Source organism: Sciurus carolinensis, chromosome 11 (genome assembly GCF_902686445.1).
Source record: "Sciurus carolinensis chromosome 11, mSciCar1.2, whole genome shotgun sequence".
In the NCBI taxonomy this organism is placed as follows: domain Eukaryota; kingdom Metazoa; phylum Chordata; class Mammalia; order Rodentia; family Sciuridae; genus Sciurus; species Sciurus carolinensis.
In genome coordinates this window covers 13,689,778-13,717,283 of record NC_062223.1, presented here as the reverse complement: position 1 = coordinate 13,717,283, position 27,506 = coordinate 13,689,778, and the positions used below count along the sequence as shown (strand labels likewise).

The 27,506-nt window shown below is 57.5% G+C and overlaps 1 protein-coding gene and 1 long non-coding RNA gene across 5 annotated transcripts; one reads left to right on the top strand and one right to left on the bottom strand.

The window, feature by feature from the left end:
• Positions 1-345: 345 nt before the first annotated feature.
• Vwce (von Willebrand factor C and EGF domains) lies at positions 346-27,506 on the bottom strand. 4 transcript variants are annotated; one of them, XM_047517096.1, is made up of 21 exons: positions 27,151-27,505; positions 26,022-26,246; positions 24,802-24,896; positions 24,581-24,670; positions 24,125-24,253; positions 21,819-21,935; positions 19,539-19,655; positions 18,644-18,772; positions 17,174-17,616; positions 16,992-17,085; positions 15,380-15,462; positions 13,941-14,028; positions 12,506-12,591; positions 11,676-11,793; positions 11,146-11,231; positions 9,903-9,999; positions 8,935-9,017; positions 7,458-7,548; positions 7,298-7,380; positions 6,939-7,029; positions 346-2,846 (listed from the first exon to the last, which is right to left on the bottom strand). In XM_047517096.1, the coding sequence occupies exons 2-21, from the start codon at positions 26,108-26,110 to the stop codon at positions 2,227-2,229; spliced, it is 2,829 nt and encodes a 942-aa protein (XP_047373052.1). In that variant the 5' UTR covers positions 26,111-26,246; positions 27,151-27,505; the 3' UTR covers positions 346-2,226. The 4 variants fall into 4 exon arrangements, with proteins under 4 accessions (XP_047373052.1, XP_047373051.1, XP_047373053.1 ...); XM_047517095.1 differs by lacking the exon at positions 26,022-26,246; XM_047517097.1 differs by lacking the exon at positions 26,022-26,246 and having other exon boundaries at positions 9,903-9,995; positions 11,166-11,231.
• On the top strand, positions 23,999-25,404 carry LOC124958730 (uncharacterized). The gene is made up of 2 exons (XR_007103939.1): positions 23,999-24,213; positions 24,493-25,404. It is a non-coding gene; the product is annotated as an uncharacterized LOC124958730 (long non-coding RNA).

Below are 27,506 nucleotides of genomic sequence, written 5' to 3'. Positions count from 1 at the left end.
GGAACCCGAACCAAGGTCAGGTGATCGAAGCACCCTGCCAGTGAACTGGCTGTCCACGTGCTCTCCGAAGCCCAGCTGAAGAACTGAATCGAGGGAGGTGACCGGGAAAGACGCTTGGGCCAGGCGGCTGCAGGTGAGGCTCCCACCCGTGCGTACTGAGAACAGTCTCCCGAGCTACGGCCGGGCCTCTGCGTCTCCAGGGAGGAGAGAATCCACACAAGTGTGTTTCACACGTGGACCAACTTGGGGACCTGTTTACAGCCACCCCCTGCACCCCACGCTTGCTTGTAAACATTCAGAAAGAACGTCACTGACCGAGGCGGAGGCTCGTATTAAAACCTCGATTGAGTCTTTATTGAATGGAGGGAGAGCGACGGGGAGACTGGCAACAGCCTCTGGCCTCTACCGTCTCCACGCCAGCCTTTCTTGAGAAGCTGCGACACGAAGCGGTGGCTGTTGTGGGCTTTCATCCCGAGACCGGGTGATCTGAGTGGTGTCAGGCAGCCGGGACCGCAGGACGCTCGGGCCCTCGGGGCCACCAGCACAGACCTGAGTCTCACGGAGGCACTGTGGCATGTGGTGGGACTATGATCGTCCCCACTCCCCACAGAGCCCCGATCCCTCCGCCGATCCCTCCGCCGATCCCCCGGCCAGTCATCAGCCGCGCAGGGCTGAGTGGGGCTCTGGGGCACCCCAGACCTCACTCTCGGCCACCACCCTGTCTGGCTGGACAAGACAATCGCACGGCCTTTACTCCTGCCTGGCTCCCGTGCTCCTGACTCCAGCTCCTCCTGCCAGTGGACAGTCGGCCTTCAGATGCCACAGCTGAAGACTCAACCAACCACCCACCAAAAATATCCCCGAAAAGTCGCACCCGTACTGAACATGGACGGACCTTTTGTTTCTTGTTTCCCCTGAATACAGCACAACAAATGACAACTATTTACATAACACACGTAGCAGGCATGATAAGCAACCCAGAGATGAGCACGAGAGGACAGCGGGGCTTATACGCAGATGCTGCTGCACTTCTTGTGGGACTGAGCATCCCAGGAGGTTGGTGTCCACGGGGTCCTGGAGCGAACCCCAGGGATACTGAGGCCCAGCACCCCCGCACCTGGGCTGGACACCCAGGAGCCACTTGGGCAGATCTGTCACCCTGGGATATAGTGAGCAGCCTGGAAGGGCTAAGGAGAGGGTGGTCCCGCAGGGATGGGGTGTGGACCGCTTGCAGCTCACTCAGCAGCCCTTCCAGGGAGCTCCGCCCTCCAGGGCTCCTCCTCCTGTTCGATGGCAGCATCCTGTCCCCACCTGTCACGGACACTGTGCTACACCACCCAGACGCCTCTTCAGGATCAAAGGATTTGTTTCTGCAGCTGCTAAGAAGGCTGTGATTGGCAACTGTCAGCCACCAACCCTCAGAGGGCATTGCCCTGGCTGCAGAGCTGCCGCAGCTCACTCCCCTGGGACAGCCCAGATAAAACTATACTCCACATGGGGCACCAGCCCTGTGCCCTTGCCCCAGCCCTGGACAACCCTGCAGGCCAACCCAGTCTCAGGGCACCCAGAGGAGAATGGCTGAGACTGCAGCCGTCCCCCCCACCGCCCACCCCTACTGATGGTCCTGCCGGGAACACACCCTCCTACTCATCCATCTCAGCGGGGCCTTGCCCGGGACCCCCATCTGCAAAGCCCTTGCCCCCATCTTTCCCCTTCTGCCTTTGAGAGTCCCCCAGCATCAGAGGCCGCAGGGTGGGGCAAGCTTCCCTCCCCAGCAGGGGGTCAGGATGGCAGCCGGGGCTTCACCACCTGCAGACGTGGGGCACTGTTCCCACCTGCCCACAGGGCGAGATGCAAATGAGCGGGGAGCCTGGGGAAACGAGACACCTTTAATCAGGAACCTCAGGGAAGGTGAGCCGGCCAGGCCCCTGTGGCTCCTCCCCGAGGCTCGGCACACCCAACCTTTCTCCAAAGACAGGCCGGCCCACGTCCAGGAAGGCTGCTGGCTGGCACGGAGAACACCAGCTGTGTGGTTCCTACGGCACATTCCAAATGCTTCTCAGTAACAAGGTCACGTTCGGCCTTGGGGGTCTGCATCCCCACCAGGAGCCCTGTGAGAGCCGAGCCCTGGTGTCCTCTGCCAGGGCTGCCCGGGGGCTGCCCTGCACACTTCCTGGGCCACTAGTAGAGCGTTCTGTCTGGGGTCTCCCAGGCATGGTGACCAGCTTAGACGGTGGATTCTTCCTCCCTCGAAGTCCCCTTTGTGGGCTGCTGGGGGCCAGGGCGAGTGGTAGCCACAAGGGCTGCTGAGAGTCTGTGAGGCCCGAGGGAGGTGGTGGGGGTCTCTGAGGGGCCAGGGGCCATCGTGGAAGGTGCTGACGCTTCAGTCAAGAGGCTGGCAGGCAGAGGCCTCCTGGACACTGTCTGGGCCCCAGAGGCTGAGGAGGAGCGCTCTGGAGTAACAGGAAGTGGCCAACGGGCCCCTGGAGAGGTTGGAGGTAGAGTGGAGGGTTCTGAAGGTGTGGAAGGTCCTGGGGAGAGCCAAGGGCGCTGGGAGGCTCTGGGCTCCCCCGGAAAAGTATCCCCCGGCCTCAGGGGAGGTGAGGGTGGGGCCTGGGCTTTTGAGGGGCCCGAGGGTAAAGTCTGCCTGTTGGACAAGTTTGTCCTTAGGAGGAGCTGGAGGAGGTGGAGCGCTGGCCTTGGAGGCACCGCTGGCGAGGGTCCCGGGCAGGAGCTGCAGTTGGTGGGCACCTGGGTGTCTCCACGGGGGCTCCGAGCAGCTTTGCCCAAGGTCACGTCTCCATGAGGGGTGAGCACCCGGGTTTCTCCCAGAGGAAGGCCGGAATCTAGAGAGAAGTGGGGGAAACAGACATACAAGGTTTTCCTTAGTGGCTGGGGAGGCTCTGGGACAGGCGGGGACAGACACCCATGCTCGTCCTCCCCAGGGGGACTCAGTGCACCTGGGGAGGACCCGCCAGCCTCTGCCTCCAGGGACATGAATAGAGGGAGGCAGTTCACCAGAGTGGCTTTTGCCAGGGATTTGCAGTACAACCTCCCATGTAACTTCCCTGGGCCTCCATGTTCTGATCTGCAAAAGGGGCACAATAATAATGACTTAAACCCAACCGAAAGCGTGCAGAGGAAGTCTGGGCCTAACCCTAATGTAGACTGTGAACTTCCACAGTCCTGCATGACAGGGTAGGTTCACTGAGGACAGTGGAGCACTCTGGGGTGGGATGTTGATTGCAGGGGGGTGGGGGTGAGCATCACAGAGCCGGCGGCATGTGCGAACTCTGTACTTCCCGCTCAATTGTGCCTTGAACTTAAACTATCCTAAAAAATAAAAATAAATTTAGGACTTGGGGTATAGCTCAGCACCTGCAAAGAAGGCCCTGGGTTTGATCCCTAGCACCGAAAAAAGAAATGTTTTTTTAAGTCTTGACCAAGAGCCTGGTGCATCACAAGGGCTCAGTACATGGGAGAAAAACAAACATGGAAGGGGGAGGTTAAGTCAAAAGAAAACAGAGAATGAGAAGCGAGAGAAGAATCCTGAAGCAAGGTTGATGGGGAGACGGACGTCGTCCAGCATGTTGAGAAAACTGGAATGCTGTCATTTCAAAATCATCCCGAGGATGGTCAGCAGTTCAGTGAATGGCTGAAAACCACTTTAGACGTGTGGATTTTGTGGTCTGTAAATTAGATCTCAAAGAAATCTGCTGTATTATTTTTGAATGATGGAAAGGAAGCGATTCCTAGTCTGCTCCCATCAGAAGCTGTTCTCTTCAGAGAGCTCTCGTCAGGAAGCAGCTCGCGGGGACAGTGCAGCGGAGGCAGAGCTACCAGGACAAGGGGCAGGCTGCGGCCATCGCCTCCTCGGGCCTCAGGTTCCCCTGGTGGAGCCGAGAGAGCAGAGTGCAGGAGAGCCCAGAGTAAGGAAAGAGAGCGGGGCCTGGGCTTGAGTCCAGCACCACCCACGGAGCGTCTATCTCCCATCTGCACAATGGAGATCCCCACTGCAGCCGCTCCAGAATGTTCCATGAGCAGTCAGTTCAATGAGGCAGTACAAGCAAGATGCTCAGAACACTGCCTGGCACGCTCCCTACCAGGGACTCCAGAAAGCCAGGGGAATGATATCGATCTGCTTGCAAAGGAGTTTGTGGTGCTGAGCAGGAATTAAATCTATAAAGTTCAGCAGTCCCCAGCAGCACGGACCCACTGGCTCGGCATGTGGCCAGCACCACACCCACCCAAACTTCAGAAAGCACCCTTCAGAAGGTTACAGGACGTAAACAGGTATTTTATACAAGAAGAAATTGGGCCACAAGTCAGTGAAAATATTCACTGTTCTAGAAGTTTAGAAAATATTAAAAGCAGCCACATTTAAGGTACTTCATGTGGACACACTAAGTTGGAGAAGTTAAAATTCTGAACGTGGCTGGGGTGTAGCTCTGCGGCAGAGTGCTTGCCCAGCATGAGCAACACCCTGGTTCCATCCCAGAACCACAGGGAAAAAAAAATCTAAACCCTTTGGGAGAATATGCAGAATCTATGTCACCGTGTTTGCTCCTCCTTTGGGACTCCCATCTGGTATACGTTGTGTTCCTGACATCGTGTGACCCATTACTCCCTCTATTAACCACACAGTCCCGACACAACTCAAGGTTTGAAAAGAGTCGTCCCACCAAAGATTTTTCCCAGTAGGTTCATTATGAATGGTAAAACGAAAGAAGTCAAGTGTCAACAGGAGGGACACAAAGCAACACAAGAGAATACAGCAATCCCCCACATCCCAGGTTGTATTTTCAGCAGTTTCAGTTACCAACGGTCAACCACTGTGAAAATTTTAAGAGGAAAATTCCAGAAATAAACAATGTATGCCTTTGAAATTGTACACCATTCTAGGCAGCGTGGTGAAATCTCCCACCGTCTCACTGCAACCTGCCTGAAATAGGAATCATTCCTTCATCCTGCGTATCCATGCTGTATATGCTACCAGCCTGTGAGTCACTTAATAACCTCCGTTATCAAATGAACTGCTGCAGTATCAGAGCTCACACATAGTACTATTCAGAGTTTCAGGCATCAATGGGGATCTTAGAATGTATAAGGATAAGGAAGGACTACTGTATTTACAAGTTTTTTAAATGGTCAGCTGTGGGTGACAGCAATACTTCAAAATGGTGTGTAAGTCACCATGTCCTGTTTATAGCCATACAAAAATGATCCACATGGACAAGCCAGGTGCAGTGGTGCCTGCTTGTAGACCCGACTCTTAGGCAACGTGGCAAGATCCCATCTCAAAAAAATTAAAAAGTGCATACACTACACGAAGAATACAAATAACCCAATCAACAAATGGGCTAAGGATATGAACAGACGCTTCACAGAAGAAGATCTACAAGCAATCAACAAACATATGAAAAAATGTTCACCATCTTTAGTAATAAGAGAAATGCAAATCAAAACTACACTAAGATTCCATCTCACCCCAATTAGAATGGCGATTATCAAGAATACAAGCAACAATAGGTGTTGGAGAGGATGTGGGGAAAAAGGTACACTCATACATTGCTGGTGGGGCTGCAAATTAGTGCAGTCACTCTGGAAAGCGGTGTGGAGATTCCTTAGAAAACTTGGAATGGACCCACCATTTGACCCAGCTATCCCACTCCTCGGCCTCTAACCAAAGGACTTAAAATCAGCATACTACAGAGATGCAGCCACATCAATGTTCATAGCTGCTCAATTCTCAATAGCCAGACTGTGGAACCAACCTAGATGTCCTTCAGTTGATGAATGGATAAAGAAACTGTGGTACATATATATATATATATATACAATGGAATGTTACTGAGCTATAAAGAATAATAAAATTATGGCACTTGCAGGCAAATGGATGAAATTGGAGAATATCATGCTAAGTGAGATAAGCTAATCTCAAAAATCCAAAGGACGAATGATCTCACTGAGAAGCAGATGATGACATATAATGGGGGGTGGGAGGGGGCAAGAATGGAAGAAGGAGGGACTGTATAGAGGGAAAAGAGGGGTGGGAGGGGTGCAGGGGAAGGAAAAAATAACAGAATGAATCAAACATCATTACCCTATGTAAATGTATGATTACGCAAATGGTATGCTGTTACTCCGTGTACAAACAGAAAAAACATGTATCCCATTTGTTTACAATAAAAATAAATTTTAAAAAAATACATACACTAACAGGGCAAGATGACAGATGAGGGAATAATTTTCAGGAATCGATACCTTATAGTAGCTGAGAAGCATTAACTCAAGGCTCAAATTCTGGCTCTACCACCAACTGTGACCTGGATCAAATCACATCCCTTCTCTGTGCCTCAGTTTCTTTGCCTGGCTGGGGGTGGCACTAATAATATGTACCTCAGGGGGCTGCTACCAAGAGGGGAGGTGGACCCTGGAATAGTCCAACACAGAATGAGTCCTCATTCACGTGCCGGCAATGACTGTTCTACAAACCTGATTCCATTTCAAAGTTATGATTAAAATAAGGAAGAAAAATCCCAGTTACTTGGGAGGCCAAGGCAGGAAGAAGTTTGAGGCCAACCTGTGCAACTGAGTTACTGAGCATGCAGCTCAGTGGTAAAGCAACCCTGGGTTTGATCCCCAGGATGCCATTAAAAGAAGAAAAAGAAAAAAGGCTGGTGAAGAAGAGGCTGGTGAAGAAGACCAGGGAGAAGAAAAAAGAACAGGAAATGAACAACATGTCCGGTGGCGTCGTAGCAGGGTATAGCTAAGGCTCAAGGAGGGTCGGGCAAGCCCCCCCACTGTGTGACCGTGAGCAAGCCACACTCCCTCTCTGAGCCTGGGTTTCTTGGCCGCAGCCCTTTCGAGGTTCTCTGCTCCTGAGAACAAAGTGGAGGAAGAGGCTGGCGCCACTCCGGGACGCGGGGCCTGCTCACCTGGGCAGGAGGAGCAGCAGTCCCCAGGGCGTGGGGCGGAGTCGGGGCAGGCCTGCGGGCAGGGGACCTTCTCACAGCTCACCTCTCCCAGCTGCGGAAGCAGAAGGACACCCATGAAGAAGCCCAGCGCATCCTGCCCACCCACAGCAGTGCCCTCGAGAGCCTCCTGGGCCAGCAGCAGGTCCCCCAGACAGGTCCCCAGCCCGGGCTGCAGGTGAGGCTGAGCGTGGCAGCCGCCTGCATCTGGACGTCCACAGAGGGAGGTGGCCGGAACCAAAGGCATCGTGGCGGGGAGATGCAGGTGTGCTGGCTCAGGGGCTCCCTGGTGGCCGGAAGCAGCCGGGCCAGGCCCAGCTCACCTGGCATGTGCACCGGGTGCAGGGCTCATCGTCCAAGGTGAACACCTGGCCGTTCGCCACCTTCCTTCCCTCGTAGTTGCAGTCTGCAGAGCAGAGGGGACAGGCCTGTAAGAGCCGAGGGCCACGCGGGAGCCCCGGATACAGGCGGGGGCCCACTCACCACGGCACACGGGGCAGCACTCGCCGTCTGGGTGGAAAGGGTAGGTGCAGGCGATGGGGCAGTCCACGGGCGAACAGGCCACCGAGCCCAGCTGCAGGACACAGAAAACACACCCGGCCCTTCACAGAGGGCAGCTGATGGGACACTCAGGAGGGCACAGCCCACGTAGCCCTCAGTGCCCAGGGGGCAGCCAGCGCCAGGGAGCTGTCCATGGCAGGGTGGCCGTGGTGGCATGGACTTGGTTAGGGTCCACTTCCTGCTAGAACGCACACCCCACAAGGGCAAGGGCCTGGCCTTGTCCACAGGCTCATCCACCGATGAACGCCTGCTGGACGGGTGCACGGACCTCGCAGGAAAGGGGAGCACCAAGAACCCCAAGGGGCCAGGGTGTGGCCGGGCAGAGTGCTTGCCCAGCGCGCATGGCACCCTGGGTTCCACCCCCAGCACTGGAAAAAATTTTAAAAAATTTAAATTGAAAAAGAGATAGGGGAAGAAAAGACACAGAGGCAGAGCTCCTGGAAGCCATGGCTGTGCTTGAATGTGGGGAGCAGCGGTGGGTCACCAGGGGCCCCGGATGTGTGCCCTGAGCATCTCCATCTTTCTGTACGCCTTGCCCCTTTCCGAGCTCCCCGGGACGCAGCTCGTCAACACCCAGGACACGCCGCCCACCAAGGGACAGGACGAGCGCGAGGGGCTTTTCCGCTTCGTTATCCAAATACTGAATTACACTGTGTGCTGTTGACCGGGTCTTTCCCGGGACGCTCAGGGGTGTATACCTGGACCCCCGAGCAAGGCCTCGTGCTCTGCATTTTGATTTACTAGCTGTGGAATCATGAGCCAAGGACTTTGTGCCTCTGTTGTCTCTTTAGAAAGAATGAGGGGACGGTCTCATGAAACCCTCCAATTCACTCAGGTCAGGCTTTTTTGAGGGGGTACCAGGAATTAAACCCAGGGGCGTTTAACCACTGAGCCACATCCCCAGCCCTTCTTATTTTTTATTTTGAGCCATGTCCTTGGTGAGTTGCCTAGGGTCTCACTAAGTTGCTGAGGCTGGCTTTGAACTTGGGATCCTCCTGCCTTGGCCTGGGATGGCAGGCCTGAGCCACCTGCTGAGTAGTTCATGCATCTCGAGGGCTGAGAACAGGGACAGTGCACAGGGAATCCTGAAATGCTTGTGTGTACTCCTAACCCCCTCCGCAAGAATGAAATGAGTCCCTGAACTACCTTCTACACTCGCAAGGAACTGTTCCCCAAGACACTCCCTGGTAACCCAGAAGCAGCGGACATCAACCAGCCAGGGTTGATACAGCTCCCTGGTCCTGGCTAACGATTCCCCGGGCAGGCTGGAGGGAGCCGCCTTCCACCAGGACCCAGCGGTGACCCTTTTTTGAGAGGGCTGAGTTTGGCCTCTGTGGTCAGAGCTGATGTCGGTGGCTGGGACCCTTCCAGAGGCGGTGTCGGGTCCGGGTGGTCATACCAGGCAGATGCAGCTCAGACACGGGTCCAGCACCGACGGGAAGGTCTCGTTGTTGTAGAAGATTCTGCCGGTGTAGGTGCAGCCTGCCAAACAGAGCACGTGGTGAGCAGCTGCCAGGGGTGTGGGCGCGGTGACCAGGCTCCAGCCGGGGCAAAGGTCTAAAGCTTATCTAGATGACAACGGTCAGGCCACGTGCGTCCCTGTGCGGGTGCCCCGGGGGCCAGGCCCTGGGGAGCTGGTGTTGACTTTTTCTGCACTGGATTTGGCCAGGGGATCACAGGACCTTGGCCTTCAGTGCTGTCACCCTAGATTGTGGGCAGAGGGCAGGCGGCATCGGGAGCAGGGCCTGGGAGGCAGTAGGTCCCCACCCCTCCTCACTCAGCTGAACCCAAACCCCATACCACAGCCTCTGGTTCCTGCCACCCCCAGGCGCCCTGGAAGGACTCCACCATGATGACCGTCATCACGTGACTTGTAAGCATGAACACAGGGGATGGCACCGTAGGGAAAGGCTTCGTAAGACCCATCACACAGCACACGTTTGTCAAATGTGTGTGTGTGTGTGTGTGTGTAACCTTAGAATTAGCAGCGGTGATGGGACTTTAAATTTTTTCTTTCTCTATTTTCTTAATTTTTGACAACAAACTTAATTTTGAGATCAGGAAAAAGGTAAAAATTACTATTAAGAAGGTCAGCCTTGTTTTCATCCCCTCTCACTGCTCTCTAGTCGTTTGGCGGATGTGGCTCCTGTGTCACCCACCAGACCACAGCCCTCAGTCTGCTTCTTCTGCCAGCACCCCCAGACCGCGCCTGCCTTGGGCAAACTGCTACACTTCTCGGAGCCTCCGTTTCCTCTTCTGTAAAATGGGGTTGCTGGGGGGCTCGATCGGTGCTCAGTGCAGAGGGCCTGGGCCTGGGGATCCCCTGAGCACCACCGCCTTGGGGGCAGGGCCCGGGTCGGGAGCTACCTGCAGAACAGTCTGGGCAGCACTGTCCAGGGATCCGGATGGGGTGCGGGCAGGAGTCCACGCAGTCTGTCTTCCTGCAGCTGACCGAGCCATCTGCCTGGAGGAAGGAGGAACTCCTTAAGACCCACCGGGATGCCAGGCCCTGCCTCCCGCCCCAAAGAGGCAACTCTGCACACCAGCCATGGCTCGCCCTCAAGGGCGCCATGATGCAGCTGGGAGGTGGCGGGTCCCCCCAGAGAGGACCGGCTGCGTAGGAAAAGTGACAGGAGCCTTCCCGGCAGGTTTGGCATATCTCAGGAGAGGGGAGGTCGGAGCTGGGACTTCAGTCTCCTCGGCTTCCTGTCCCTCTGCAGCAGCAGCCAAAGGCCGCGCCACCGCCCCATCCAAATGCTCCTCTCAGCGTTTCCCTGGAACCCTGGCTCACCCCGACCTAGAGAGTACAATAAAATCCTATTTTTATAGAAAACCATCCTGCCGGAAATGTCTATTTCAGAAGACAAAAATGCCAGACAAGGTTTCTTCCCTTCTTTTTTTTCTAAAGAATCTGAATGTTTATGACCCCTTTATTTTACCCTCTTGTAAAATGAGTGACAAAATCGGCCCTAAAGGAGGGAAAGAGCATGAGATGGCCTTTCCTCACACTCTAATGCCCGGGAGACGTGCTCCAGCTTCCTGAGGGCCTGAGGCTCTCAGGTTCGCAGGCCTGGCTTCTGCACGCTGGTGTGCACACTAATCGCCTGGAGGTTACAATGCACCTTCTGCCTCCAGAGAGGTGGCAGGGACAGACTGCATGTCCTAGGGGACCACCACAGGCCCCTGCTGCTGGTGCAAGGACCTCAGTTTGAGAAATAAAGCTCCCAGGACTCACAGTTCCTCTAAAGTAGAAAGGAGTCCAGGGTGCGGTTAAATGACCAGCTAAACACTTCTGGCCGCGCACCTTCTCCTGAACCACTTCCGGTAAGACACGGACTCAGGGTCAGGAGCACGAGCTGCTTCACAGAGCAGCGGCCCAGCCCTCAGCCAGCCACGCCCGGCGACCCTCTGGGAGGGCTCCGAGGTCTGCTGCCTGCACAAGCCAACTGCACTGTCCTGAACCAGCCTCCCGGGACAGAGGCCTTCCTGGGAGGGAGACCGAGGCCTGGTCAGAGGCGGCTCCACCTCTGGAGGGACAGGGGACCTCCTCTGGGCCAGGCAGGCGGGACAGCCGGGTAAAGCAGCTGAAGGCGAGCCGGTTGTCATTCACCTGGCAGATGCATAACTCACAGGGATCACCAGGTGACCAGATCTGTCCAATCGGAAACTCAACCCCGTTGTCATCAAGAGAGCAGCCTGGCCGGGGACAGCAAGGGAGGGAAGACAGTGGGCAGAACTGCCAGTCACCACGGGGGACCCCTCATGCTCACAGATACACACACTCAAACTCGTACGAACGTGCTTCCACATACAAACACACCCACACAGACCTCACACACAAACCTACACACACGCTCTCCAGACACAACTCACACAAATGCACATGTACTACACAAATGTACATACGAAGACGTTACAGACACCGCACACACACTCAGGCACACTGAAAACCACAAAGTCACACACACAGACACACACAGTTATACCCAGACACCACTCACACAAAAGCACGCACACACAAAATTACACACAGTTCACTCACACACACGCACACGCACACGCAACCAGTCTTGGCGGGGAAGCCAGCCTCCCTCGTGGGCCACCCCAGCCCTGGCCCGTGCAGCCCTGGCACGGCCTCACCTGCGGTGGGCGTGGGCTTCCGGCAGGTGAAGCAGCACTGGCCGGGGCCCAGCCACCAGTCCTCTCGGGGGCAGTCCAGCTCTGGACACGGCGTGAAGGAACATTCCACCTCCCCCTTCTGGAAGAGAGCCCAGGGCACGGCCAGTGAGGGCAGCTCCCCAGCCTGGACCATGAGGGCTGAGGAAGGCCGGCGGGCGGCCATGGCCCACCCGGCCCCTCTCGGGCAGGGGGTCCCTCCTGGGGGCTGTACGAGGCACCCCCGCCCTAGCTGGGCCTCCCTTCTCGCCCTGCCTCCTGGAAGCCTTTCCGCCCAGCCCCACTGCCCTCCTCTTGTCCCATCTGCACCTGCTCTGCAGCCAGAGAGCCGTCCCAGGCCCAGTCTGATCCTGTCACTCCGCCACAAAATCCCCAGCTGCAGACCTCCCTCCCTCTCCCGCCGAGGTGCCAGGTGCCCGTGGGAGCAGCCCCGGCCTCCTCCTGCCTGTCCTGCTTGGCCGGCTGGCTTCTCCTAACACCAGCCTCCATCCCCACCAGGACCCCAGCTCCACTTCACCCTGGATCTTCCAGCTCCTCCTCTGCCAGGTGCCGCTCACCTGGCACAGCCCTCAGCTCCTCCCTTCAGGTCCCTGCTTAGCATCCCTCCTCCCAGAAGGCTGCCCACCTAGGCTGTCCCCACACACAGCGGGAGCTCTACCAATGGCTGAGCTTCAAGGAGCCTGGGGCTGGGGGACGTCTCCCTTGTGGTTCCCGTGGCCTGTTTTCCCCAGTCACAGCATCCCGGGCAAACTCCTTGCTGCCCCACCCACTCCCCGTCACCTCGGCCACCCTACCTGGCAGACACAGGTGGTACAGTCGTCACCATCCCCGCTGAACACGGCCCCGTCTGCGTACCACCGGCCCTGGAAATAGCACCTCACTGCGGGGAGAGAGGGAGAAGCGGCTCAAGGCCTCGGGGCTGGGCAGCTAGAGGAAAAGGCTCAGGAGGCTGAGGCAGGAGGATCTCAGCAACTTAACGAGGCCCTAAGCAACTCTGTGAGACCCTGTCTCTAAATAAAATATCAACAAGGGCTGGGGATGTGGCTCAGGGTCAAGGGTCCTGGGTTCAATCCCTGGTACCAAAAGAAAAAGCAAAAACAAATCTTTATCCCAAAAGGTAAGGAAGCCCCAAAGAACTAAAGAGGAAGAGGAAAAATAAGGGGCGGCGGGGGGGAATGTCGCAGACACCTATGACAAAGGCCTGGGGGGACGGGAGAGCCTTGGACCTGAAGATTCCCCCAAGGGTAAAAACGGCCTAGGACTAGCAGCCCAGGCTGGCAGGCATGGCGGTGCAGGCCTGAAATCCCAGCTGCGCAGGCGCTGAGGCAGCAGGATGGAAAGTTCAAGGCCAGGTTGGGCAACTCAGCAAGACCATGTCTCAAAATAAAAACGTAAAAGGGCTGGAGACGGAGCTGTGTTAGCTGGGTTCCATCCCCAGCCCAGGTCCACGACCTTCAGTCGCATACCCTGGGCTCAAGGTCCAGCTACGCATGCAGTAGGGTGTGACACTGGTAAGATACCTACGGCTCTCTAAGCCTGTTTTTCTCATCTGTGGAATGGGGTTGATAATAGTTTATAACTATTCAAAAAAACATAATAAAAATAATATGACATTTAAAAGTTAAGAAAAATATTTTAGAAGAATGCCAGCTCTGAAAGCAGACTCGAGTTCAGGTTCTGCTCCATTACTAACTGGCTATGTGTCTTTGGGCGTGACTTGACCTCTCTGAGCCTCAGTTTTCTCATCTGTAGAAGGGAGCATGGAATAGTATTGCCTCAGACTGCTGACACAAGGATCCAGTGAGATCGAGTGCTGGCGGGTGCCCACACAGCGAGGGGCACAGGGGTGGCAGGGAATATCCGTGACCATGGCAAGGTCATCTCAGGTAAGAGAACCATGTTTTAACAAAGGATCAGCTCACTGGTGGTAAAGAGAGACCCCTCCACATCTAGCCACCGAGCAATGCCAAGGGTGGACTCGAACCCCTTCCTGCCTACGTCCTGAGGCAGGGGGCAGGCCTGGCGGTGAACACACACAATCCAGCATCCACACCACTGGGTACATAATAGGTGCGCAATAAAAGAGGGCAATTGAAACACTTCCCTCGATCTGAATCTCCAAAGCAGAAATCAATCTCTCCCCATCTCTCCCCGCCCACCACCCAACACACACACAAGACAACCCTCCCTGCACTCACAGAAAAGCAAATCTCCAAGAGAGTCACTTGCCTGGGACACAAGTACAGCAATCCGACTGTGGGAGGGTCTCACAGGGGCCAGGAGGACACTCGGGGGAGATGCAGGACACGTTTCCAGCCTGAGGAGGTTGAAGAGGGACGTGGGAAGGAGGATGCATGGGTCCTGCCAACCCACAGACCAGCTCATTCCCTTCTTCCACCACACCTTTCCATCATGAGAGCCGCCCAGAGAACACCACCTGAGAACTTCAAATCCCGCACGGTCACAGGGACCCGTTCCTGTGTCGTTATGGCGAGGTTCAGAAGACGTACCTTTCCAAGACACATGGTTTCTTGAGAAAGGCCAGGACAGACCAAAGAGCAAGGAGACTGGGCAGTGGAGAGCCCAGGACCCTCCCATAGGGCAGGAGAGCCTCCTGCACCTTCACATGCATCGGAGTTTGGACCCTAGTGGCTCTTACTGGCTCTTCAAAGAATCAAATTTGAGAACAAATTTTTAAAACCTGAAGTTAAAAATCAACTTTGGAATCAATCAGATGTGAGTTCCAGTGTAGACTCCTCTACCAACAGGACTCTGGGCAAAGTACACCACACTCTGAGCCTCGGTCTCCCTGTCTGTGAGATGGATAGAATTGGCTTCCTTTTCATATACAGGATGAGGTCACACATGACTCTGCGCCACCATGTGCTCGGCACACAGGAAGAGCTCGGTACTGGTAGCTGTCCACATGCCCCTGATCTTATGCTCCAGTTCTACCATCGATGCCAGGCCAGGAGCCCTTTTTAAAGACGGTCAGAGGGCGGCAGTGAAGGCTGGTGGACAGAGCTGGACATTGGACCCACTCAGACCTCAGCTCAAATCCCAGCTCAGCTACTTCCCAGCCTCAGTCTTTGCATCTGCAGAATAGGGACAGTAAAGCTGGTCTCAGGAATTCCAGACAAGGAATCAAATGGAAAGCACCAACTCTGCTCTGGCACACAGTGGGTGCTCATGATCAAATACATGTGACAGCACCTGGCACCGTCTGGCACACAGTAGGCACTTAATAACTGTCCTTGCAGGAGTGAACTTGCTTCAAGCAGAATCTGCTGGACAAGCCCAGCGTGGACAGGAGCTTTCTCCCTCCCAAGTTGGATGCCTGTTATTGTGCTGGCGAATATTCTGCCTGGAGAGAGCAGGCGCCCTGGAGCGGGGGTTTCCAGGGAATTCCCTCCCTTCCCTCCCAAACAGATGGACCCTGTTGCCTGGTGGCTCTTCCCTGCCCAGCAGAGACCTCTGGAGCCCTGCAGCCTCCGCGTTGGACGCTGCCTCCACCCTTTTAAGTTCTACAGGTTCCGACCAAAATCCACAGCTGGGGACACTCCCTCCGGGGGGAAAAGCTCACCTTTAACGTCTGGATGCTCCCCTTCTCTAAAACCCCCAAAGGTTAAGAAAACACCCAGGAGTCTTTGGGGATCGGTGCCGCTTACCAGACAGACACAGACGGTGCAGTTCTCACTGGGAGGGGAAAACACGTCCCCTTCAGCTCTGACGGCACCACTGTGAAAACAGCCTGGGGGAGAGGCAGGAGGGGTGTGAGCCTCTTCAGGGAGGAAACGGGCGTCCGCCTGTCCAGGCATACCGCACCTGGCCCTTCCGTCACGGTCCAGGATGCCTCAGCAGCAGCAGACGCAGGTTCCCTGGACTGTGGGACAACAGGGGAACCCTGGGGAACAACCTATGGTGGTCTGCAAGGATCGGCTGCGGTGGCCCCAGGAGGGTCCACTCACATCTGGTAAAGCCACACCGTCTGGAGAGTACAGCGTTTTATTCCCATCAGGCAAGAAAGACAGGACAGCCCTGGGCTCAAACCTAGCCTGCCGGCTCAGGTTGCCTGAGTGACCCTGGACGTGCCACTTCACCTCTCCAGATCTCAGCTGCTTTCACCATAAAATGGAAATGCCACCCAGTGGGAGACTTGGAAGGACCTGCATGCTCAGCACAAAGTGGCCCCCGTACTTTACATCCAGGGCTCAGTAAAAGATGTCATTAAAAAAATCAGTAAAATCAGTGAATGTGTGTTTCTACGTCAAACCTCGGCAAGACTGCTTTTTCTTTTTGTAGGGCTGGGGATTGAATCCGGGGCAGGCTGGGCAAGGGCTCTACCACTGAGCCATATTCCCAAGCCCCTTGGGAAAACTTTATAACTGCTGCTCAAGATCCAGCAACCTCTGCATCATATCACCAGGGGATTCAGAGACACGCAGATTCTCAGGCCCATCCCAGACCTACCAACTGGGAGACTGTATTTTAATAAGAGTCTGGGCAATTCGTGTACACAGCAATTTTTGAGGAGCTTGGGTCTCTATCCCAGCAGCCATGGGAAGCAAACGGAAAGTTGTAAGCTCATTGTGGGTGGTGCCGGGGAGGGGACCCAGGGCCTGTACAGGCGAGGCAAGGGCTCCACAGAGCCACACCCCCAGCCTGAGGCCGGGAGTTGAAACAGTCATGGGAGGGGAGTGGGGTGGGGGAAGGAGACGGCAGAGTGAGTCTGGAGACTCAGGGAATTAGCGAAGCTCAAGAAGGATGCTCAGAGACGAACGGCTCCCCTTGAGGGGTACCACAGCAGAGGCGAGGGCTTCTCAAAGCATGGTCCCCAGAGCTTGGCTGGTGGTGCCCCTGTAATCCCATCAACTCAAGAGTCTGAGGCAGGAGGATCACAAGTTCAAGGATCAAGGTCATATAAGGCTTCCAGGTGACAGCAGGAGAGGGCCTTATTGCTTTGGCAACTTGGCGAGACCCTGTCTCAAAATAAAAACTTAGAAGGGAGCGGGGGTGTATGCAGCTCCATGGTAGAGCACCCCAGCATTCGACCCCAGTACTGGGGGGAAAAAGTATGCTCTCCAGACGAGCAGCCCCTGGGAGTCCGTTAGACATGCAGATTCTCAGGCCCCCAGAGCTGCTAATCCAGGGGACACAGGCATCTGTGATTCCCTCAGTCCCCCAAGCGATTCCAATGTAAGGGACAACTGCAGGACAGCCCTGGGCTGCAGGAGGGCGGGACGGAAGGGCAGGGCGCGTCCTTCCCAGGCCCCATCTCACCTGTGCACAAGGGGCAGCACCCGCCGTCTCTGGGGGGAAGCGGGTGGGAGCAGGCAGCTTCGCATCTCACCTCTCGGCAGGTCACCTCTCCATCCTGGAAGCACAGCGGGAGCTGCAGCCACCATGGAACCCCCGACACCAGCCAGGACAGCCAGGAGCCCTCACACCCACCTTGCACCCACCTCGCACCAGCACTGGGAGCACCTGGGCTCTGTCCAGTGGCTTCCTGATTCATACATGGCTCCCAGGTGCCAGCAGGGAGAGGGCCCTGTGGCCAGCCTTGGGCTCTCGGGGCCCCTTGGTGAGGAAGGGGTCCCCACTGCCTCCCCCTGGAGGAAGGAGGGAGGTCTGGGGGTCCCCAGCAGCGAGGCGCTAGGCACTGGGGTGGCCATCAGGGTAGAGAGCAGCCAGGTAGGAGCAGAAGGGGACAGCGTGGGCGGGGCCGGGGTGGGTGGTGGCAGGCGGGTGGTCCTGGCTCCTGCCGGAGGCCCTGGGGCCCCAGGAGGAGGGCTGTGTCCTGGGGACAGGGCAGGCCGGCCCGACTCCGGCAGCAGCAGAGACATCTTGTAGGGGTGCTGCCGGGGCTGCAGGATGGCAGACGGGGCCAGCGCGGCTTTCGGCACAGCTGGAACAGAAGCACGGGGGTCTCCTGAGGAGACGGCGGGGCGGAGGTGGGGGTCAAGTCGGGTGGGGTTCAGCTCCACCGCCAGTTACTGTCCCTGGACCTCACGACACGGGCACAGGGCTCCAACCGTGACGACCAGGTGGGAGACAGACACAGGGAAAAGCCCCGCAGAGCGGGAGGTTCCAGCCGCAGCTGGCCTGGCTTTCAGATGCCGCTCGACCAGACTCGCCAGGTCCCCTTCCTCTCTGGCCCCAGGTGGACACAAGTTGTCCTGAGCCTGGTGGAGCTCGAGCCCTCTGGGATCCATCCTGGGACTAATTGTCCCCCAGATCCTATGTCCTGATGGGCTAGTGTGTCCCCTGTGGCCCCACCCAGCTGCGGCTTCCCTGGAGACACACGGCTGGAGCTGGGGACTGCGCCCCGGCCCAGTCTTCTCCAGTCTCGCAATGGAGGCACCCAAGAGGAGGCTCCTGCCCGTGGACACTGGTGTCCACGCTGAGGAACAGCACAGGGCATCCTGGCTGCGGGGGACACCCACGACCCAAAGGTCTGAAGGACCAAGAGGAAAAAGTCAGAAAAACTAGGAGAGAGGAAGGTGACGGGGAGGGAGAGAGAAAAGGATGGACTTGGGATCAGAAGGAGGCCGGAGAGCAAGGGAGAGGCGAGGGAGAGAGGCAGCGGGAAGGGCCGGGACCCCGGGGAGGTGGCCGGGTAGCTCTGCAGCACTGCTGGGGAGGGTTCCCCGCACACCGAGAAGCGGCACCGGCCGCCTACGCTGCACCGCACGCGAGCTCCCAGGAGCCCACGCCCAGCAGAGCCATCTGGCACCACTGTCCTGCACGGCCGTCCCTGGGGCTCAGGTGATGCCTCCGATGTCACACCTTCCTCTATGACCACTGGTTTCTTTCCTCTTTACCATTTGGAAAAATGAAGACGGAAGTGGAAGGAAACAGGAGGAGGAAGGCGGGCGCTGGGATCAACAGACAAGAAGGGAACCACGAGGGCCTGGCGCGGGGCGGGCACTCACCTTCACAGGACACGCGGTCCGCTCGGAGCCTGAAGCCCGGCCGGCAGGTGCACAGGAAGCTGCCCACGGTGTTGTGGCATGTGTGGTGGCAGGCCCTCCTCTCCTGCGGCCTGCGGCACTCGTTCACATCTGCGGGAGGCCCGGCGGCTAGTCCCCGCTGGGGAGCCGCCTCCCCCATCCCTTAGTCCAAAGACTGGGGGAGCTTTCCCGCCAGCTTCTCAGAGGGCTAAAGACGAGGCCAAGATCCAGCCAGAGTCATGCCAGAGGGCCGTGCATCCAGCAGTCATCTAATGGGTGCATCCACCCCTCATCCCAGCACCTCGCAGCCCTGATGAAGCGTGAAGGGCGGGAGCGAGGCTGCTGGGGCTCTCGTCTCCACACCCCCGCGGTCCATTTTCTTCCTGAGAAGGGACCTCGGGACGGACACCTAACTCTGCGGGAAGGAAGTGCTCTGGAGGCCCGGGGGACCCCACCTTCGACCCACCAGCCAAGCTCAACCAGGCACGCCAGCCTCCTTCAGGAAATTTCTGCTAATGGGCTGAGGAAACCGGGGTCTCCTTCTAAACCAGAGGAACCAAGACATAACGTGCTTTGTTCACCCAGGAGAACAAAGGCAGCCAAGAAAAGGGGTGAGCTGAGAGGAACCCTTGGGGTACCTCTGGGAGAGGAAGGAGCGAGGAGAAACATAATGGGATGCGGGGGCCGGCGGCCAGGAGGGGCCAGCACAGGGTCTTCCCCACAGAGCAGCGTGGACCCTGGGACAGAGCAGAGGCTCAAACCCTTGGGGTGCCAGGGGACCCAGAGGTCCAAATGTTGACCTTTCCGGTCCAGGCACTGACCCTGTCCATCTTCCTGACTGGCAGCCTAGGTGTGTAGTCCACAGGGCTGACCTTACCTACACAGGAGTGCCGGTTGCCATGGAGATGGAAGCCAGGGCGGCAGGAGCACTTGTAGCTGCCAATGCTGTTTTTACACCTCTGCTGACACGGGGTCCCCAGGCACTCATCAGTGTCTGAGGGGAGAGAACAGGCTGGCACTCATCTCCCCGCGGAGTGTGAGAAACGTGTGGTCCCTTTCCTCAGCACTCTCCCCACCCCACTCAGGGCTGTGGGGAGCTCCCTAACCCCCATGTCCAGTCTAAAGGCCCCAGACTCCCTCACTGCCTCACCTGAGCCCTGACCTCCTGCCCCTCCCACCTGGAGAATAGATACAGCTTCTAATGTGTCTCCCGGCCTCTACCTGTGCCCCTCCCCAGCCTCCTCACAGGACCTCTGGGATGTTCTTGCCTAAGGACACCTCTCATCTGACCACTCCCTGCTCCAAGCTCTCTGTGATTCCCACCCCGACTGCAGAGGCCTTTAAAGACAGCCCTGGCTGGGCGGGGTGGCGCACACCTGTAATCCCAGCAGCTTGGGGAGGCCGAGGCAGGAGGATCACAAGTTCAAAGCCAGCCTCAACAATTTAGCGAGGCCATAAGCAACTTAGTGAGACCCTGCCTCAAAATAAAAAATAAAAAGGGCTGGGGATGTGGCTCGGTGGTTAGGTGCCCCTGGGTTCAATCCCTGGTACAAAAAAATCCCAGCTCTGGTCTATCCTGCATCCTTGCCAGTCCCTTGCCCTCGCACTAGCTTAATTAAGTTCTCGCCATCTTCCAAACACAACCCACTCTTGCGTGTGCCCCCTGGCCCATTTGCCTGTCTGCCCTGGATGCCCTTCCTTCATCCAGCTAGAAGACTCCTATGCCTACTTCAAAACTCAGTTCCTACAGCGGAAGCTTCCCGGGGCTCTTGCTTGAAATTGTTGGCCAGTCAGAGCTGGCAAGCCCTGGGACACCTGCCCTGCAGAGTACCAGGCTGCAGGTAAAAGCAACAAGGCAGGTGCGTTTACCCAAAGCTGGGAAGACCTTCAAGACCAACAGCTGAGGAGGAAAAGGGGAAAGCGGAAGAACGACTGGACTCCAGTCCCAGTCCTAACATGATCTTGGGCAAGTTATTTAATTTCTCGACACCACGGAGATAAACAGTGGCACCATCAGGGCATAATTTCAGGGACGAATTGTGAAGCATGGGGCCGGGTACCCGGGACAGGAGAACTGGGCGTCTGTCACGTCTCTGAGCGCGTGTGGCCAGCAGAGCAGGCAGGGCGCTTAGACTGAGGTGGGGGGCTCTGATGGTGCTGTGCCCCCCGAGATTCACACTCCTGTGATGGCGCTCGGGGTGCCGTCTTTGGGAGACAGCTAGGTGAGAGGAGGCATGGGGGGTGCTCGTGACTGGATTAGCGCCCTCAGAAGTGACACCAGGCTGCCTCTCCCCTCCCTCCTCCCTCCTTTGCCACCCTGCGAGGACACAGCAGGACTGTCACCTGAGAGCCAGGCAGAGTCCTCACCAGGAATCACATCAACTAGAGCCCTGAGCTTGGACCGCCGGCCCTCCGGAACCGGGAGATGAGATCCCTGTGGTTGGACCACAGGACGGCAGGATGTGCCCCGGCAGCGGAGCGGATAGGTGGAACACCAGGGTCAGTCTCTGGTGAGAGCCCAGGGCGGTCATGGAGGGAGGCCTGTGACTTTTATTGTTTTTTTCAGGTGGTGAAAGCTTATTTACACTTGATGAGAATTTCACAGGTAAAGAAATAACAGCACAGCATAAAGGGGGTGTTTTGTCTCCTTATATAACTCATGTCAACCTCACCTGAAAAGGACGAGCAGTTCTTGCAGAAGAGCTTCAGTCCCTTTCCTGGGCTCTCACAGCCCTCAGGCCCATCCCTGCCTTGTTCTTCCCCAAGCTACACAGGATGGGGCTCTCTAGCCTGGGTGTCCCCAGAGCCTGTCCTGGCACCAAGGCAGGGAGAACCAATGGATGCAGGAGGCCAATGACCCCCACGCAGCAGGCTCCACACAGTCCCCAGATGTGCTCCCAGCCAGGCCCCTCCCAGCCCCCTTCATCTGGGGGACCTCCACCCAGTGAGCCTGCTTCCCCGCCCATCCCTGCACCCTGCAGCAGGGCACTCCGGTCGGTCATGGTTCAGAGCCAGGGCCTCAGTTTCCCCATCTGCAAAATGGGGCTGGTACAGCATGTCTCTTAGAGGACTGTGGCGTGGAGAGGGTGTCGTGCAGGGCCAGCCGAGGGTTCGGCACGGCCACATGGAGACCCCCGTCTCTCCTCTGCCCACTCACCCTGGCAGCTGTGACGGTCGGCAGCCAGCTGCATGCCCGGCCCGCACTCGCACACGAACCCGCCCTCCGTGTTCACGCAGTGGCCCTCGCAGGACGCGCTCAGACATTCATCGATATCTGGGGAGAGAAAGGCTGCAGGCTCACTCCGAGCATGGCCGTGGCTCGGGGAAACTGAGCCAGGCGGAACACGTGTTCACACTGGGCCTGCCCTTGGCAGCACGGAAGCCCGGGCAGCCCCAGGAAGAAAGAGCAGGCGCCAGGAAAGACAGCGGCGCTGGGAGAAACCCCAGGAAGGAGAGACGGACGCCCTCCAGACGCCCAGATCAGGTGACCAGAGAGGACAGCGGACACAGAGGAGCTTCCAGTGGTCCCCAAGGCAGGGGCAGTGGCAGCAAGGATGATTAAATGACCCAGTGTCACTGCCTTGATATTCACGGAGCAGCGACTGTGGGCCCGAGGACCAGGCGCCCCGGAGGGGACGTGTGGAGGAGGGGCAGGGCAGCAGCGGGACTCTGCAGACTGCAGGGCCTGTGCTGAAGCTCGGGATCCTACGGAGGAGCTGGAGAGGTGGTGGAGACCAGGCTGGGGAGCACAAAGGAGTTCTGCCCCGGGGCCAGGGCGCTGGGGGACGGAACTCCCTAGATCCTGTAGCTTGGCGTCCCTCCCCAAGCACCAGCGGGGTTTCCAAGGGCTAAGGACCAGCTCTGCCCACTTCAGTTTGCACCTGAGCCTCCCCACCACCTGGCCCTCATGCCCACAGGACACCTCTGACTCTCTGTGCCCACTGCTGGACCTTCTGTCTGGCATCTCAGTGCTTTTCCCTGGGGCGGGCCCTTTGAAACCATGCCCACCCTCCCTAAGAGGCCCACCCTGACTAACCCCGTCCCAGAGGGACCCCTCAAGGCGATGGCCAGCGCTACCCTGTCCTGAGCTTGCTTTGACACTGTTTTCTGGCTTTCATTGGCCCAGTTGACCTCTGCAGTGAGGTGCATGGGTGGAAAGTAGTCCCCAAGAAAGGCATGGAGGGAAGATCAGTGGGTTCACCCCTTCTCCTTTCCGGAGGACACGGTGTGACCAGCCTCGAGAGCCAGACGCCTTGAGCAAGACCCTTCCACCAAGAGTTCTGGGAAATAGTCAGAGAAGCCTCTTCACTGAAGCATTGTTTATAGTAGCAAAACATTACAGACCACCTAAGAGAGGGAAGATCAACAGCTGGGTATAGACAGCAACTACAGCAGCCCCAGAGGTAGCTGTTAAGAATTATGTCAAGCTGGGCACATCAATCCCAGCAGCTCTAGAGGCTGAGACAGGAGGATCTCAAGTTCAAAGCCAGCCTCAACAACTTAGTGAGGCCCTAAGCAACTTAGCAAGACCCTGTCTTAGAATTAAAAATAAAAAGGGCTTGGAGATGTGGCTCAGTGGTTAAGCTCCCTTGGGTTCAAACCCAGTACCGGAAAAAAAAAAGAATTATGTCAAAAGGAATATTTGGGGATTCCCATACCATAAAGTTAAGTGGGAAAATTAATGAACAAAAACTACAGCTGCAAGATGATCCCAACTTTATAAAACACACATAGAAGCATGCCTTACCCACACACATGTAAACAGACAGACACACACCTGGGAAAAGAGCAGAAAAAAATACTTCATTTTAATAGCAAGGATCTCTGGGTGAGGCTCCCGGGGATGTTTATTTTCATCTTTTCACCCTCACTTTCCAAATGTTTGCAAATAAACTACCATTTACTTTTCTATTCACAGAGTGAAATCGTATTTTTACAAAGTTAAAACTCAAAAAAAGTTTTCGTAGCCCTGGAAAGACGGGCAAGAAACCCGTCACAGGGGCTCCCTCTGGGGACAGTAACACAGTCTGCCTGTAGGAACTTCTAAAACTCACGAGCAAATAATATTCTTACAAAAGAACGATCACTGAGTCTCACTGCCCGTCTTTCAAATGTTGTTATCCCTGCTCACCCCACCCCCAACCTAGGCGCCACTGTGACCCCCAGCACCCTGGCACTTCCCCAGTGACAGTCCCCGTTACATTGAGCTGACCTGTCCTTGTCCCCTTTGCCCATGTTTGGAAGCTCCACAAGAGCAGTGATTGTCCTGTGACCCCTGGCCCAAGCTCAGTTCCTGCCCTCAAGAGGAGCTTAGTAAATATCTGACAAATAACACCAGCGACTGCAGCGACAGCCCCTCTGCCTGCAGGCGGCCTGGCTCAGCCTGGCCTCCAGCTCTCTGGCGTCCAGCTCTGCAGCAGACACAGTCGCCCTCCCCTCCCCCACTGCTCCCAGGCCTCTCACCTGTACACGTGATGCCGACAGATGTCTCTGTCATCGAAAAGCCCAAAGGGCACACTCGGGCCACCTCCTGACAGCCACCATGGTTACAGGTAAGGTCACAGCCGTACTCTCCGCAGGGGCCATGGGCTTCTGAAACAGGCATGGCACCAAACTGGTGAGCACCTGCCAACGCCACGGGCACCAGCTGGCCATCCCAGCCCCCTGCCCCCGGGGCTCCTCCTGAGTCCTGTTGGAAGGGTGCTCCTGGAGGCAAACAGGGCCTGAGTTTGAATCCAGCCCTGCCACTGCCTAGCCTCGCTGCCCTGGGTAAGACAAAACGTCTGTCTCAGCCTCGTCATCGTTAACGTGGGCAAATGCCTTCCTCACAGCGGGGTTGAAAATGACAAGCTAGCGTCGGTCTCAAGTGCCCAGAGTCTGGCACATGATCTCAGTGTCAACCGCTGGCCGTGGCCTTACCTGGGCAGGTGGCCCCTTGTTCTCCATCCTGGCAGGAACAAACATTGGGAGCGATGCAGACTCCACTCCCACAGCCAAAGGAGCAGAGAGCTGAGAGGAGAAAGGCAGCTAAGGAGCTGGGGACCAGGGCCCCATCTGCCCCTCAGACCGGGGACTGCGCACTGGCAATGCACCCTGCTCATGTGCACTGAGAGGGCCCTGGGCACGTGACGGCCACTTACGCAAGGTGCAGTGCCCACTGCCCATGGAGGGTGCCCAGCCAGGGCAGCAGCCACTCCCGAAGCCAGAGAGGCAGACGTGGGGGCCCAACCGGCGTCTGCAAGAGAGGAGAGAGCACTTCGCACATTCTGTACAGGGGAGAGACTGGTCAACAGCAAAGCCTCCCAGCCAGTCTGCAAGATCAGCAAACAGTTCTCCAGACCCCCGCACCCTCCGGGAAGAACAATGGGAAGTTCTCAAAGAAAAACACAGTGTTTCTGAGATGCAGGACAGACAAAAGTATGAGAGAACAGATACCAGCTTCCTATGGATGTCTGCCCTAGGAACACAAGGAGTGACCCGGAAAGAGGACTCTGAACTCAGGATGCAGAGCCCCCAGGACGGCTGCCTCAGGATCTTTGCACTTGCAGCTCCCTCTGTTGGGAAGTCTACCCTACCCTTGCTTTATTTTTGGCCATAATACTTTCCAAAACATTATTTGCTAATTTGATGACTGCCCATTGTCTGTCTCCCTGCAGCTCCCTGTGGGTGCAGTTGTTCACCCCAGCACCCACAGCCATGCCTGGCACATAATACACATTCAATAAATGGCTGTTGAGGGAAAAGTTGAGAAGGGAAGTCAGCAGAAGGGGACAGAGGGCACCCCAGGCCACCCCAAAAGAGGGTCTGCTCAACCAGGAACACTCTGGAGCTGGGAGTAAAGAACTCAGTGCTCAGAAAGGACAGGAATCCAGAGAGGCCTTCAACTGGGTGTTGGTTGCTGGTCAAGGCATGGACGTAAAGCCATGAACATGCCACTGTCCCACCTACAAGGAATGTTAGACAAAGAACCAGGTCATAAGAATACAGCATGACAGGGTCGTAGTGGGATGGGCCCTGGAGCCCGAGGAGGGCAACGAGGTTTCCTGGAAGTGCAGCCCCGCAGTTCAGGTGGGAAGAGGAGCTGGGGCAGCCAGTGAAAGGGGGGGGAGAGAGGGCATTCCAGGCAGGGGAGAGTGAGCTCAGCAGCCTGGGGGACACAGATGGTGACTGGACCTGGTTCCCTAGATGGGCTGCACAGAGGGCAATCAATGCAGCCCCTGTGCTCTGCCCTGGTCCAGAGGCTGGGGGACTGTCTTTCTGCCAGTCCGGCACCTTCAGAGCACCCACCACTGCTTGGTCCTGCCCCAGACTCTGGGAACATGGGATGAGGCACGTTTGCCCTATTCTTGGGGAGAATCACCTGTAGCAAATGTGGTGGAATCTGGAAAGGGAAGCTCGGGGGAGCATGGCAGTACCGAAAAGCCTGAGGGAAACCGTCTCCGGAGCCATGGGGCGGCGGGTGTCTGACAGTGATGCCTCACCATCCCCTTGCTGGCGCGATATTGGCAGCAGCCTGGGGGGAGGGGCCGGCGAGGGGCCGCAGTTCCAAGCTCCTCAGAGCTAACCAGATGAGCCGCTGGAGGCTCTGAAAGAGACAGGCGGTGCCACCAAAGCCGCGGATGGCAGGGTTCTGGGAGATGGTGGTGGAGCTGCACCTTCAGGTAGGAAGGGGTGGAGCGCCGCTAGAGCGTCCCAAGGAACCTCCCTAGGCTGGCGGTGACCAGAAGACAGGTGGCGGGAGGCCGTGAGCCACCGCGCAGCCCGCATCATCTGAGCAGGAACTGGCGGGGGCTGCGGAACACACGTGCGAGCTTCGAGCCTGGCGGGGCAGCCCCTGCCGCGCGCCCCCCGGAGGACGTGGCCGCCGGCCAGGCCGCCCGCTGACACCGTGTTCCCTCACTCCAAGCATCACGCACACAGGCTCATCGCCCGCGACCGCTGGGGAGGGGTACACGCGGGGAGGGTGGCCCTGGGGAAGACAGCGAAGGGGCACGCCCTGCACCCCTCACCCCCTCGCACATAGCGGCGGAAACCGAGGCACAACCCAGACAGACGCCAGTGGCTCCAAGGTCCACACCAGGAAAGCCCCCAACCCCAGAGCGGCGGGCGCAGCACGGGAGGCCAGGTACTGCATAGGCGGCACGTTCGGGAGCGAACTCCTGCCAGTCCAGAGATCAGCGGGCATATCCCGGGGTCTCCTCTCCAGGGGTTCACCCCCCACGGCGCCCTCGGGCTCATCCAGTGTCTGGGTCTCCGCCTCCCCCAAGTCTGAGCAGGACAGTCCCAGCCAGGGGCGCACAAAAGGCACCCGACCAAAGGCACAAGTTGCTGTCTTTGTCCCGACCCCAAGGGATGAGCCCGCGCAGACAGAGCCCCGGAGGATGCCCCGATCCCCGATGCCTGCGGCTGGGGGGCGTCCCTCCGCGCCTCCCTGCTCCACGCCTGTTGCGCTCCCCCTGCGCGGCAGTGGCGGGGCGCGGGGCTCTTACCTCTCCGGCACGAAGTGCCCGGGCGGCTTCCTTCCAGTGTAGCCTCGGGCCGGGGTCCCGGGCCACAGGAGCGCGACGCAGGCGGCCCGGAGGAGCAGTCCGGCCCACATGACCGGAGGCTGCGGGTCTCCCCGGCTCCGCTCCTCTCGGGCGCCGCGCGCGGGGGAGGGGGCTGCCGGCCCTCGCCCCTCCTCCTGGCGCGGAGGGGAGCGAACCAGCGATCCCGAGCTGGCACGCGGAGCGGAGCAGGGGGGCTGGGGACGTCGAGAGGAGGGGCCGGGGCAACGGCGAACGCCTGGGAGGTTTCCCCGCACCTCCGAGCGAAACACACAAAAGGCGGCTCCGCAGGCCAGCCG